Below are 16,010 nucleotides of genomic sequence, written 5' to 3'. Positions count from 1 at the left end.
TTAATGTAAACAAATATTGGCTAAAAAGGAGCCAAATTAATTAATCGACAACATAACATATTACACTTCTTGATATCTCCCAAAGCATTATGGGAGCTGTATTGTTTCATGTTTTTTCATCTACTATGTTTTGATATTGGAGTTCACATTGCAGTTGCTAAAATTTGTCTAAGGAGGGTTCCACGGTGTTAACTTTGAATCTGATGATGGTTGTGTTCCCTTTGTGGAATAGTTACGATGGAACTGCAACACCTAGATGTCAGTATGTGTTTAATGGCTGCACAAACATCACAGGATTTCATTTTTGGGGTAAACTGCTGCATTAAACAAAAAATAAACCCAAGCTTCAAGCTGAGGGCGAGCCAGCATCCTGCCCTACCGCCACTGTCCTCTCTTCAAATAAATCAAGGCCACGCAGCTGTCCGCAGCACGTCATCTTGACTCACCTTCTCCTGGTATTGCCGTCGAGATGAGTCCAGGGATTGGATTAGGGCAGTGGCGTGGCCCACGAACATGGCGTAGCAGGTTGCGCCCACAATCATGCTGAGGATGGTCAGCCACACGTCCGTCATGCCCACCGGGGGGTACATGCCATACCCAATACACAGCATGTGGCTCATAGCTTTGAAAAGTGCGTAGGAGTACTGCTGTCCCCATGTGTCATTCTGGATGAAACAGAGGAGATGGGGTGAGTTAGGGTGAGTACATTGGAACACTTTATCTTACTATCTTGCTTACTCTCTCACTCTCTCTTTCTCTCATAGGGGTGTTGATGGCACATTAAAAGGTCAACGAGGATCCTGACAGCTCACACACAAACACGCAAACATCCAATTACTTAAGACAAAAATAATGGCAGACGTCCACTTCAGATTGCCATGGTTCAATATGAGCAGCTGGCAGGGTAAAACATACTTTTTAATATGCAAACGCTTGGAGCAAGCAGACATTTGGGCAAGAGCCTAAAACAGAGCCCTGAGAATGGGCGGATGGAGCGTTAGACACTAGAGGCTTGCATGACAGAAAGTAGGTCAGCTATTTAGAAAAATGTGATTTCTCTGTGAGTTTTCTCATTTGTAGATAAATTGCCCCTTTTCCTTAGATCCCGGTGGTAGTTCATGGCAAATCAATATCAACTCTCTCCTGGGGGTGACATGTCCAAATTGCTTTCAAACTCATTTCCACCGCGGAAAAGCCGTGAGAGATAGCAATTTTATTAGTGCCCTCCTGAAAAGGTAAGGAGCGATGACCCAGCAAGATAATGGGACAGCTACTGTAAAAGAAGACAAAAAATGTCTCCTAATGATTCTAATCAGAGCCAAACCAAGCGTTACTGAGTCAATACAAACTCTTTGTCTAGCAGGTAATGTGAGCAAAACATGAGGAGCTTTCCATCAGAGGTGCCTGCCCTCGGGGCTTGAATTAATTCAGAAAGATATATTTGTTATTCTGTCACAGTGAGAGCCATTCTTCTACGTAATGCAATTAATTAGACAGTGTTTACTGTGTGAAACAAAACAAACTCTATTTTGATGTTAATGAGAGGCTACATCCCTCACACGGGATTTTAAGCTAAGTACATTATGATTGCTCCTCCTCACATGTCAGGGCACTCCTACATGCAAAAGGCTGTTTGTGGGTGCAGAAATGTGAGGAAGCAGCCAGTGTAACCTCTGTGGAAGTTTTTGAAATCTGGCTCTGAGCTGCAACAACATGAGGAGTAGAAAACGCCTAAATATAATTTAGTCAGGACAGCATGAAATCTTCTTTTGACAAGGCATACGGCAAGTGAACCCATATTCCAGGGTAGCTGAGACTGAGGTTTTAAAACATTTAAGAAATGGAAGACTGGAATATTAGGTTTTAGTGATTAAAGGGACAGTCACCCCAAAATCAAATATACATATTTTTCCTCTTACCTGCAGTGCTTCTTAATAATCACATTATTTTTTGACTACATAATATTGCATTTTGCTTGTAGTGCTGAAAGTGCCAAAAAACAAAAATACATTTTCAAGAAAACTGCTCACAAGGTGTGTTGATTATCATGAGTAAGCAGGTCATGATTTCTGGATAAGAGACATTTCTGTTAAGTTTGTCAGAAGTATTTTTTGGTGCCTTCTAGTTCTAATATACACAGTCGTCCATATAGTTTGAATAATTGTGTTTTCAGACACAATCCTCTGTTAACTGTGGTTTCATTTTCATTGTGATGTGTTTGGAAGAGATTGATTAATAAAGTTTTGAGAAGATATACACTTTATCTGGCAAGAATAAATCGCATTGCCACAATCATTTCATGGAAAGAGGAAAAAGATATATAATTCCATCTTTATGAGTGACTGTGTATTAAGAATAAGGCAGGCATCCCTACAACAGATATATCCAACACTCAGCAGCAATCTAAATGAACAAATATAACTACAGATAAGAGGAAAAATATGTATTTTGGTCGAATAGTTGAGGAAACATTTAACTGAAAATGTAAAAAAATGAGAAGATGAATTTATCCTTTTTTGTTGTGGCTTTGTGTATCATACAGTTTTATTTCTGAATCTGTAATGTACTCAATTTGTTGGATGATACATTGTTACAGAAATAATTGTGATGAATTGTATTACTATTACTGTAAAGGCACTGATATAATAATAATATAATAGCATAATAATGCAAATGCACCCTTTCAAAGAGAAATAAATTGTGTGTGTGGTGGAATTACATAAGTCTCCTCCTATTAAATCTTAAGCTTAATTTTTTCTGTTCATTCATCATTTGGTTTAGGTGCTGTGAAAAAAGGCATAATGGTTGCTAAACCTTGTTCTTTGTGTTGGTGACATTTTTATGTAAACACATCTGGTTAAGATATATTGACATGACCTTAATATGCTTTGCTGAGCTCGATAAGTCAATATTGTAAATATTATGACAGGCTTATATGTACTTTAAGGTTCAAACACCATATGCTTTTTAGAATAAAACAAAGAGATTAAGCAAACGTATCCCTGTTTTCACAGCTGCAGAAAAAGACAGCAAATTAAATCTTAATTCATACTACAGTATGGATTAAAATTGGATTTGCTGTACCTTAATGATGAGACACAGTTTACGTTATGATGCCTGACAGCTCAGCCTTATGTAACTTAAAATAATCCCATGGCACCTTGCCTTTATGCATATTGAACTAGTAGTAAAATGCATCTTTTATGGTGGTGAAGGAAAAAGAAAAAAAATGGAAAAGGAAACTGTCTCAGTTTGGATACCACCATATTAAACATAGAAGTATATGTTTTGTTTTAATCCATAAAAGAGGGTCAGAGAGGCTGCTGGTTTGATGCCCAGTATTGACGCTGTCCCTGAGCAGGTCCACCTCACCTGAGTGTGTGTGTCTCTGCACAGACAGGTAGGGAAAACAAGCTAAAATTAGCTAATGTGTGAAACATCTCAAGGGACAGTGGTTTGCAACATCTGTCGTTTCTTATGATTAAATATAACAAGTGAGCATGTCAGGGAGGCAGTGAGGCATGATGAACCAAATGCATCATACCTTGAGCGATGGAACTACTCATGTGACATCCGTTCTGGCACGCAGAGCTGAACATACAGCTGACTGGAAGCTGGTTTATGTAAAGTTGGCTTCCTTGAATTTGTTGTTTTGTTGCAGTTTAGTCTGTCATCTCTCTGTTAATACATGTCGTCTTGTATCAGTGACTTGAATTATTAAATGCCTTGAAAAAGTCATTTTAGCCTGTTACAATCCAATGAAAATAACACAAAATGTGTTTGTTTTTTTAAAAGCTTTGTACATATTTTCATTGAATATATGTCACAAATGGTTGGCAAAGGAACACACTGTATTATTCACGTTTTAGACAATGAGATAACTTTTCTTGAATCTAGGTTGTACATGTTATTAAACAAGCTAGTAGTTCAGCTAGATTCATATTTGGATAGTGATTCAAGTAGTTAAATTTGTTGGGTATTTTTTGTGTATTCAACCACTGAAACTATAACTTATTTTGGACCATAAAGGGAAAGGGATAATGTTGTGGGTTTTTATTTTATTTTTTATTTTTTTTTACCATTGCTTCTCTAATATGATTGCAGCCCCTTTGACTGTGTTCTTTTTGTGTATCTGTCAGGCAGCCACCACCATACAATTGACCTTTCACCTTTGTGTAGTGCATGTGTAAAAGGGCACGTGTAGCTCTTTGCTTACAGCGTCAATATGGATAAACCTACCGAATACTACAACAAATGTTCAGAGAAGTTGTTGCATGCTATTTTAGAAGTAACCTGTCAAAGTGAGTAATCCTGCTTGGTGCAACCTGGATTCTAGTTTCTACAAAGTACATAAAACCAAAGTGGACATTTTCTGCATTTTTCAATGAATACTGGGGAATTGTTTTTGCTTTATCTACAGTGCATTCAGAAAGTATCACCAATTCCAGGTGTGCAAAGCTTGCCACGTCATACTCCAGAAGACTTGATGCTGTAATCGCTGCCAAAGGTGCTTTAACAAAATGCTGAGTAAAGGGTCTAAATACTTACATCAATGGGATATGTAAGTTTTTCCTTTTAAATAAATCTGCAAAAAATTGAGTGAAGACGGATGAGGGGAAAAAATAGTTTTAACGATTTTAGCAAAAGGCTGCAACATAACAAAATGTGAAAAAAGTGAAGGGGTCTTAATACTTTTCTGAATGCACTATATGACTTCTGAACAAGTGGGCGCTTTTTGCAATGAATTGAGTGGTATTTTTTTGCTGGCATGTGACTTTTTTGTATTATATTTTGCATTAATTGTGTATCACATGCACAGTGTAGCTTACAAAGCTTTGCTTTCAAAGTAGCTTCCACAACACTACAATGATAGAGGAAAGACGTGCCTGTTGTCAATAAACATAAACAATCCATGAAGCTTTTATTCCTTCATGTGGACACCTTTTACTGAAATGAGTTCCTGACGACACAAAAGCCCAAACGTTGACCTATTGGCACATATTGACATATATATTGATAAGCCATCAGTTAGACACCTCTCCTCAGCTGCATTCCTTCAGGGTTAAATATATGTTGATTTATTGGTTTGTTGTACTGAGAAGAGAAGCATTCACTGATGTCAGATCAATCCCTATTGAGGGCCCGGACACTAAACCTGACAATACCTCAGATTCCCTTGTAGCTACACTCTTTCATAACATGCTCATTTAGCACGAGAGTCATCAGCTGCGGGTGATTCAGAGTCGCACATCAGGTGTGACACAGTCCGCCTCTGTAAGCAAATAAAAGATAACTCTATTATGAGTGAAGCTTTAACAGAGACTCCACTCCAGCAGCTGTTTTAACAATACAGCAAAATTAAAGCGCAGCATGAGTGCTCACTGGAAACTGTCAATATCCAGCCAATTTTGAATAAGGGCCTTCTGTCCTCCTTAGACAATCAATGTCCCCTGCACAGCCTCAGTGTCTCTCTCCTTTCACAATATGGACAGATGTCTGGAGCTTCAAATAAATAAAAATAATCAGCAAATTGAATAAATGTGGGCAAACCTAGCAGATAAATATATTTGATTTAGGGCTTAAAATGACAGATATGCGAGGCAATCTTTCCCAGGATGCTAAAGGGTTTTAGTGCAGTAATTACTGAAGCTGACGGATGAGATAAGACAGGGCATAATCTGATTCCAACAGGCAAGAGGACTTGTGCAGGAGAAGCACTTACCACCATCTTATTTTTGGACACCCAGCAGTCGGCAGGAAAGTCCTGCAGCATGGGCACCAGGAACTGCAGGCATCCGTCCCAGTGACACAGTAGCAGCATCATGCCGATCAGGTTGACGATCCTCACCATGGCACTGGCTAGGTCATAGGTCATGTGGAAGATCTGAGGGGTGGGAGAGGCAGGAAGCAGGAAACAGGTTAGGGTAGGATGATTCAACACACTGATGGTCAAATCCCTAAATCTCTCTCTCTCTCTCACACACACACACACACACAAACACACACACACACACACACACACACACACCAACCTCTAGGGAGATTTTCCTCCTCCACAAGCAGTTCATTGACTCTTCTGGCTCTACTCTTTGCTCACGTCATGCACAGCCTTTGTGCTTTAGGAATTAGATAACAGTGTACTTAGCTGGTAGAAGCCATAGCTTTTTACACTGCACACAGATGAGCTGGTGGCTGCAGATGTTGCTGTTCTGAGAGCAATCCGCTGGGAATGGTCAGCAGACTGGGACTAGAGCTTTATCTCCCCTGCTGCTGAATCGCTCTTATCATCAGCCACTCAGCCAAACACAATAATGTTACAATGGTAGAGGTGGCTGCGCTCCTGGGGTGAGAGCGTTCACAGGCTGGGTTTGTTAATCCTAATGATAAATATACTCATAAGGCGCTCCAGGACTTCTGGGCTGGTGTAGATTTTAATGGCCTCAACCATTCAAAGCCTCTTAATCCCATTGAAGACCACGGTGTGCACTGCTAACCGCTCCACTCCTTATTAAAATCCACTCAGCGCCTTTTAAGGGCTTGCAACTGAGAGGGGATATTCCATCTTCACTTTAACAGAAGGTGAAGATGAAGAAAGCAACATAGTTGTCACTAGAAGTTTGAGTCCTCGTTGCTAAAGCACTGGGCTTGTTTATGTTTGTCTGTTTCCATCTGATTGAATATAAATGTGAGTACGCATCTGTGTGTTTTTTTCTGTGTGCGTGTCAAGAAGGAGGCTGGCAGGGATCTGTGTGGTGTTTGTCCGGGACAGTGTGGGTGCTGCTGCACCATCAAATCACATCAATTTAGCTCCGTCAACAGGCCAGCGTGAAGCCAGAGGTATGCCCGGGAAAATGTGCCCGGGCGAGGAGGGGAGCCAGGCTCTCTCATAGTGGATGGAGACATCCCCACTCACGCATCTGTCTACACAAACACACACTGAAACTCTTTCAGTGTCTGTCCCTTTCTTTCTTTGGGCTCTTATTCAAAATGTTTAGCTTTAGGCCCTTTTACATCACCTAAGCTGAATCATTCGCTCAGCTGCACCGTTCCTCATTCAACCTGCCAAAACCCCTAATTTTCTACACTTGTTCACAGCTGTTGTTTGTTTATTTATTTTTTTAATCAAACGCAGAGACAAGTTAGTTGTGTTATCTAATGCAATGTTGTGCGATGTGAAATTTCCTGCTGGAGCCGTAATGGCATTCCATGACATTAAAGCGTTAAATTCACTCTGTGGAGAATGAATAAATCATGAGGTACCCCCTTGCCTTTTCCTACTTTGAGCCAGATATATTTTTCTTTTGTGAAATCGTATTTTTCAGACACGAAAAGGAAGCTTTATAAAACACAGTCTGCTTTTAAATCCATACCAACTTGCTATGCAAGATTTGAATTTAAATACAGCAATTCCTGGGAGATTATGGACTGACAACGATATCAAGCAAACAAGAGCACAGTGTATTGTTCAACTTTAAATTATTATTTTTAAATGACTCATTTGAGATTCTGGTATAATTACCATTGTAATATTACATTTACCCTCAGGCTCTCTGCAAGAGAAGCTGCACATTTAGTCAAAGTAGAAGAATAAGCTGTCTCTCTATGTCTCATGGTGCACAAAGAAGCAAGATATTTAGGTGGAAGGGAGAGATATAAAATGTGTGATGTCTAAATGGATTTGTTTTTCCCTAATTAAAGGGGTACTCTACTCTTTACTTTTCATTTGCGGCTCTACATGACATGTGAAAAGACTTTCTATTATTTATTTGGCTCTGGGCAGGGGGGGACACTTTAATGCCCTGAAAAATAACCCTGATGATGTCACAGTGATGTCATCAGGGTAATCTCACCTTGCAGACATTTTGAGCAGAAATTCTGGGAACTTGGAGTTTGATAGACATGAGATTTTACTAAGTAAAGGGTCAAATGAAAGACTATTAAGTTTTAAGCTTTAAGTATTAAGCTTTTTTGGAGCATGTAAAAACTAAAAGTCAGGATATCTCGGCCCCCGCTATTAATTTTGAACATTTTATTTTTCTTATATGTCTCTTATGAGCCCCCCACATTTATTGATTTTATTTTTTATTGATAGAGTACCTCTAGCAACTAAAGAAAACCAAAAAAACTAAATTATTACTTTGAGTTTTAGAAACTCTCCACAATAGCACTGGGTCATTTTGAGGAATGAGTCTTCTTATAAAGCATTGAATGATCCATATTTTGGCAAGACACTAACAGGCAAAAATATGTATATACATTTTATGTCCTGGTCAATTTTAGATTATTATTATTATTTTTTTGCTTCCATAAGATTCTTTTTTGCACACATACACACTGCTGAAACAGCGAGCAGTAAATGAGTCCCATCCTTTACACACTAGTGAACAAACCATGCAAGGACAAGCCCGATCCTCTAACCTCTAGGCCATGTCTTCTTTAAGACTAGTGGAAAGCAATTATACAAAATACACTTTTTTTTTTAAGACACGCATATGTGATTAAAATTCATCAAAAGTTCACATTAGATAATGCCTCATTTACATATTTAAACATAACATTTGAGAAAACTTTTGAGACAAAAAGTAATTGTCCTACACTGTAAAAAAAGACCCTATTGTTTTTACGGTAAAAAAACGGCAGCTGTGGTTGCCAGAACTTTACTGTAATAAATACGGTGCAACTTTTTCTAATATTATGGTAAAATAATATTAGCACTGTTGATTTCACATTTAAGATTGCCATTTTATTCCATATTTTACCATAAAAAAATAAAAAGACTTTTCCGTCAAAAGAAATGCTGTTATGCCATATAATTGACAAGAAAATACTTTATAAATGCTGGAAAAAAATAAAGATTTTACCATTAAATATTTGTTTCATTGTTACTGAAACTGAATTAACCCATTTATCATTTTTAAGGTCTTTTACTGTCATGGTTTAATAGTTTTTCAACCTTAAAATCTACAGACTTTTTTAACAGTGTAATTTGAGCAATCAATTAGGGTGATTTTCTTGATGATACATATTAGTTATTTTTTTATTTTACCCTATTTACCTGTCCTACAAAATATTCAATTTTACAATACAAATCTTTAAAGGCATTTTTTTTACTCACAATCATAGCCAGATAATCTCAATTCTAGTAACACATACACCAAACTTTCCAGTTTCATTCCTATCTGTATTCTGAAGGTTTTTACAGGGCACTTTGTTCATATATCATTTATAGCCTGATTTCTATCACATTTTATTCCTAAAAAAACAGGGCAAAACTGGATTTTATCTTTGGCTGTTGATGGTATTTTCTGATTTATGGAGTAATAAAAAGAAATATCCAAACTTCCCTATGTAAAAACCTTTGACTCTTAAATGTCGACAAAATGAAATAGGAATTTTTAACCCTATTTATCCAATGTTCATATTTTTGACCTGGAAATGTTAATGTGCAAATAAGCACATTTTAAATAAGAAAATGTCTCGTTTCCGTATTTAAACATAACATTTCAGAATACGTATAATACAAAAAAATGTCTTAATATAAGAACTCAAGTGTATAGTTCTGTTATAACCATATTCACCTGCAGCGTTTCCTCTTTAATGTGTCCTGCACTGCCCCATTGCATTGTGTCTGTGTCCTTGAGTCTGTCAATATACTGAATACCACTGTACTCTCTACAGTGCCAGGATATTTCTATAGCAGGATTCATTGCTTTCAGTATATTGTGGAGCAGCCTAAACGACTCATTACTGTTCAACAATAACTCCTGCTACATTCCCACTGTAGATGTGCCCTCAAAAGACCTCTGGCACTTAACCACTGTGGGGAAAATAAAGCCCAATGAGAACTGTCACGGGTAATGCCATGCAAATCTCCGGTTTGTAACCCAAAATGTACTGTCACTGGAGGTGGGTGATTCCCCTATCTCTCTTCACAGCTGTAATCAATTCAAATACACCCATGCCAAGCAGGAACAGACTTTCCAGTTACGAAAAACTGTTCCCGAGATCAATTCATTTAGAAGGTTGTTAAAGGATCATTATTCAGAGGCAAAGAAAGGCGGTCTCTGTAGCTCTTCCTCCTTTACCTCACCTTTAAAAATAAAAATCCATATACAGCAGTATGCCTGTACTGTAAATTAACATGTACTGGACTATATAAATGCAGACATAAAGTTTATAAAAGCAAACACGCAAATGTGAAATCACACACTGTTTGCATATATGGCATTCCATTACATGGCATGTTACATGGAGGATGATGGATTACTGACCACTTTCTTTTAATTGATAGGGACACAGAGTGAGCCTGGCAGTATTAGCATCAGCATAAACAAGAGAGCTTTGATTGATGAGGGCACAGAGACGCAACACAACAGCTTGCTGTTACTCTCACTACCCTCATTAGGCCTCTCCAAGTGAGCAGCCATGCTAATATCTGCTTGGCTTTTTTAAATCAAAACATGAGTCAGATCACGTAACCTATAGTAAGTCAATGCCAATGTTTTCTGTAATGAAATAGCAGTTACGCACATATTACTAATACTACTGATACTGCTGCTGGTACCAAAAATAAAGGTATGCACTGAACACAGACTGACTTTTTCCATACTGTCAATGGAAGAGATAAATCAAAGATATCCACAGCATTTCACAGGCAAATAAAACAAGTAAATAAAGACCGATAAACATGACAGGGTCAAAAACAGGGTTACATGTGAGAGTCATAAACTAATCGGTGTCCTTGTGAGCCGGCGATCAGGCCTGCACAGGCACAACGTGGGTGAAGGCAGCTGCCGAGTCATCTCAAACAGATGGAGTGAGAAGAGCGTGATCCAGGTGAGAGAATAGATGCATATGTCCCACGGTGCTGATGGTAGCTGCCCAGACACATTTGATGTAGCACTATACCGAGGCATCTGGTGTTTGCTGCTCATGCTGCTAATGATGATGAATGTTTGGGCATGATGGCGTCCTGACATATAAGAGAAAACTAAGTTCTTCACTTAGCGTATATTGTTTTTTTCCCCATTTTGCTGACTGAACCTCAGCACATGTCCTGTCTATCTCAAATCTCCACCTCAAACTCTATTGGTTTTTAGTTTATGCACCAAGTGATATCCCTTATTAATAAAGTACTTGGGTTATATTTTTTGATTATGCATAATTCATGTAATGATTAAAGGGTTAATTAGATTTTTTTTTTGTAGTGGGGTGAGTGTACTACCTACAGTACGTGGAGGTCAGCATGCTGCTGAGGACAGGAGCAACAGCAAAATGGATTTTAATTTTAAAAAAAATAAAGTTCTGTCTCAATTTAAGTGTACTCTATATTGAGAATATTTTCACAACATAAGTTTACGCAGGGAGAACTGAAGATGTACCTACAGAATACACTCCTTGAAACAACCAGACTGCATTGACAAAAATAGAAATTTTACCTTGTAGAACACATTAGTTGATGGTCTTTCACTGATAAAGTTTGTTTGTGTTATTGTGTGCCGTTGTTGTTTTAAGTTTTAAGTTTTTAAGGCATGGTAAGGATTCACCAACGTCACACAATTACACAAACAAACCAATCGAGGCAGCGAAAGACCTTCATAGATATAATAATTGCTTTTGTCAAGGTAGGTAGAAACAGTGAAAATATTCCTCAGCGGTACATTGCTCGTTTCTATGTCCTGTCTGTTTCTCGGATAAGTACCTCATACAACCCCACTTCAACAAATCTTAACAAGCCCTGTAAATTAAATGTTACAAGCTTAATTTCTGTAGCAGTTATTTAATTGTCAACTCCATGGATATTTTTATTTTATCACAGATTGTTGTAGTGCAATCCAAAATTGGTGAACAGGACAGCTCCTTTTGTGTGATGGACTAATAAATTGTCAGTTGTAGAGATGAATGAGTTTTTCTGAGGATTGAGCAGCCACACTCAGTAGTGTATTGATTCATAATCATTTGCTTGTACTAATAAGGTGCAAGGTTTTAAATATGAATTAAAAATTTGCAAATTAGCAAAATCCTATTGATCCATTTAAAACACATATGTAACATAAAAATAGAACTGTTGCTGAGCTTTAGTTTCATGCTTATTAATGTACATTTCAACTTATAAATACACGAATAAATACAAAAATGAGGTATATATAGGATATGTTGGCTATCTTATGTCATCTGCATTTTCTCTTTGAATAGTCATATTAAATAATTTGCTTAAAGTACTGCACTGCGTGTATTATACAGTATTAACGCTATAAAGTGTGTTAATTGCCACATGCTGCATCTTCCTGTTTTTGAGTGAGGCATGATTTCCCCATGATAAGTAATGAAGTATATCAGCTAAATCAATCCACACATGTCTCCCGTGTTATTTTTAATCACCCCACATGATGGCAGACTGTGGGAGCAGGTCTGTGAGCAGGGGTTAGATTTCTCACTATAAATGCCTCGACCAAAATGTCATGCTCATGCATGCTGTCATGGTGGATGAAGCACATGTGGAGAATGAGAAGTAGGCCTGGGAGTGGACCACTGGGAACACCCTTCCATCATCTGTCTAAACAGGCCTGGAGGGCTCGGATCACAAAAACCACTCTGACTCTGCTCCCTACCAAGATGCACCATTGGGTTTGTACAGGATTACACATTTTTTGTGTAATAGTTTTTCAAGCAAATCCACTGTGAGTATTGATATCACACAAGGCTCATTCAGAATTTTGAGGACCTGTCACCGTTGCTGGAAAGCCTCATTGTGCATTCAATAATAGTCCATTAAATCTATTCTTCATGCTTTCCTTATCTCTGAAAGACCAGTCCTTGGCCAAGGTAATGGGTCATTGAGTTTGGGGCTGATTAGTTGATTTACCTTATTTAAATATTTTTGTATAGATTTACTGGGGGGAAAATGAAAGGCGCCTCACTCTTTCTTTGGACCCACGGGGCAGCCACGTGGCTGACTTCTATCAAAACACCTGAGCATTGTACTGACGTATCGCTTTGTTTCTCCCAAACTGCAGCACGCAGACACTTGGGGGGGACAAAGCCATAAATCTGAACAATCCACGATGCCAATATTAATAGAGATTGACGTCCTGCCACCTTGAAATAAATAAACACAGGCGCCGTGGCATAGCTCCTTACACTTAGTCATTTGACTTCACACCTTACTATACAATATATTCTTCTTTGTCTTTTAAACTCCCTTCCCCCCTTCAGTAAAGGTCTCAGCTCTTGTCTCATAAATTCATCTCCATCCATGCTAAAAGCAACGTTTACTGGGTCGGCCAGTCGAGACGGTTGTGTTGTAGGCATCAGGCACGATGGGAGGAAGCCCTCAGAGCTTAGTCATTAGTGCACTGCCTTGAATCTGATTTAACAGGATGACTAATCTCATCCAAGTCACTGGTTCGTCAACAGGAGACAACTGCAATGAGGAGAATATCCGGTCACAGTCTTATTTTTATCCGGATGAAAAGTGACAAGAGGAAGCTGAGGGAGACAGGGGAGACGCCGTAACAGCAGACTGCTCTGTGCGTGCGTGTGATGGATATCTGCAGACCATGTTGAACGCCATTAAGCATGACAGTGTTATCATTGGCGTAGAGCCATGGCCACCGAAACCTCCTTGTTTGTAAACAACATTCTGCCAACATGGCGGTTGTAAAAAGAAACTTAATGTGGAGTGTTTGGAGAGGAAATGGAAGCAATCAGCTAATTTACGACAGCTGTGATTAAAAAAAAAAGAGGGACATAGAAGATGGAGATTCATCAGCTGGTGGGGGATCAGGGCATTGCTTCAGTGATGCAAAAGGACACTGATGAGTTAGTAGGGTTCCGTTTTTGAAGAGGTGGAGAAATGACTGTAGTTTCAGAAATTACTTTACTTACTGAAATGTTCCTTTCAAATTCTGAGGATGTTATCAAGTCTTATAGACTCACTGGTTCAACAGACTTTACATAATTTCATCAACAAGCCTTTTACTGTTTGGACAACGTAAATGTTACACCACAAAATCCAGAGTTTGTCTAGAATAACTGTGTATAATACAGCATTTTCATTTATTTCCATTCGAAAATGTATAATAAAAAGAATTAATTAAACTATTTACTAATGAAGTGATTACTCTGTAATTAATACAATACACCAACAAAAATAATAATAAATGCATGTATTATGCAATAGAGTGCAATATGTATTTTTATTTTTTAAGTTGATTTCTTTTACCTAAGTAGAAGTACCAATACCAAAGTGTAGAAATACAAGTTCTGCATTGCAAATTCTACACGAGTAAAGAAATATAACGATCAAACTGTATAGAGTCACCAATTCAACCTAAGTGCATGTTTTTTGACTATGGGAGGAAGCTGGAGTACCCGGGGAGAACACAGGGAGAAAATGCAAACTCCACACAGAAGAGCTGCAGGCCGGAGTCAAACCAGTGACCATCTTGTTGTGAGCAACACACCACCATGTAGCCCTTTGTTGATTAAATTTGTATTAATAGTAACTAGTTATTAAAGCTTTTGGTATAATTTAAGTGCAGTAAAAAAACTGCAAAGTTTCTAAAAGTTATTTATAGTTATGTATTTATAGTTATGTATTTATAGCGTAGATATTAAAAACAGATAACGTAATTGAGCTGCAGTATGTTTAATTACAATTCATAAAAGAATGTGGCCCGACCCAAAATTTGCTCTGTTATTTTTTAGAAAGCCCCGCTGGGGTAGTTTTGGGGTCAGGCATCACACTCAAGGACACTTTAAAAATGTGTAGTTATGTGCTAACATGTCTTAGCTTCAGGCTCACAGTACTCTCTTAAGGACATGAAATTATACCCAAGTGCTTCGTCGCTATGACAGATTTCCATCAGCTACATTCCAGAGAGGTCATGTATGACATCAGTGTAAATAACAATATGATTTTAGCTTTAGAGGACAACCACAACCAGCTTCTTAGTCATGTAATGGCCTTGTTATGTCAGTAGGTGGTGGTAATTTGCTCTGAATTTGGGAAAGACCGTAGTTATTGGGTTTCGGGTGCGTGTCAGCTCAAATAGCCAAATTTTGCTGTAAGGTAATGACAGATTCCCATAACAACTTTTTTTTTGTAATTATATAAATAATTGCTAAAACAACATAAAAAATACAGAGAAACATTGTACTTTACTGTATAATTGGCTTCAAAAGGAAATGTAATGTTAGCTAGTTAGCCAGTTAGCCTCTGACACTGGTGAATGTTTTCAGTGAGGCACAATCTTTTCCAAGTGTTTTAGTTCAGGCTATTTTAGTCAGTTGCATTGATTTATTTACTTACGTTTGGTCTTTGTTTTCAATTATTATATTAACAATATTACCCGAGCATTGTCTGATTTATTTGGATATTTAGCTCCGAAAAGTCAGCCAGAATACCTCATGGCTGTATTGCTATGTGGGGTGCTTACAAAAGTATTTCTCCAGAATGTCGGCTCATTATAGCATTAAATATAGAGCTGAGGAATGAACAACAAGGGCAGAGCATTGGTCACAGTGAGATAAACAATGCCAGATCTATGTGTATGTATTCTGAAGTATTTATTTGGTAGTTTGATGGATATGCAGACTAACCAGGAGTTAAAAACATCTGACATTTTAGTGCAACTTTCTCCTCTAAAAAGGTGGCACAGATGAAGAATATGACTACAGCCTATATTTTTGACTTAAATCCCTGTACCCTATTTTAACAAAGCCAGCAAAATCACGCACAGACTGACATGCAAGAAAACACAAATGATACATTACAATGAATGGAATTAATGTATTGATCGCAGTACATCCCATGATTAACTATTTATGTATATGTGTGCATGTCAGGTTATCTAAAGATAATGTTCTTTTTTTCGCCCAAAGGAGGCATCAGTACATTCAGCACCTTTATGTCTCTCAGACATGCGGTTATTTCACTTATAAAATACTGACGCTATGACCGAGGATGATACTACTTGTGGGAGTTAGCTAACTCTCCCCAAAGGATT

General features: G+C 38.0%; 1 protein-coding gene across 1 annotated transcript in view; it reads right to left on the bottom strand.

Annotated features, from left to right (window-relative positions):
- The window catches only part of hcn4 (hyperpolarization activated cyclic nucleotide-gated potassium channel 4), a 78,967-nt gene that overhangs the window by 33,808 nt on the left and 29,149 nt on the right, over positions 1–16,010 (bottom strand). The window contains exons 3-4 of the mRNA XM_059358685.1: positions 5,723–5,884; positions 447–665 (exon numbers count right to left, since the gene is read on the bottom strand). Of these exons, the coding sequence (XP_059214668.1) occupies positions 447–665; positions 5,723–5,884 (381 nt within the window). The remainder of the gene's footprint in view (positions 1–446; positions 666–5,722; positions 5,885–16,010) is intronic.

The sequence above is a fragment of the Centropristis striata genome, chromosome 2, assembly GCF_030273125.1.
Source record: "Centropristis striata isolate RG_2023a ecotype Rhode Island chromosome 2, C.striata_1.0, whole genome shotgun sequence".
NCBI classification, from domain to species: domain Eukaryota; kingdom Metazoa; phylum Chordata; class Actinopteri; order Perciformes; family Serranidae; genus Centropristis; species Centropristis striata.
The sequence above is the reverse complement of the archived record's forward strand: the minus strand, read 5'-3'. Positions and strand labels throughout refer to the sequence as shown.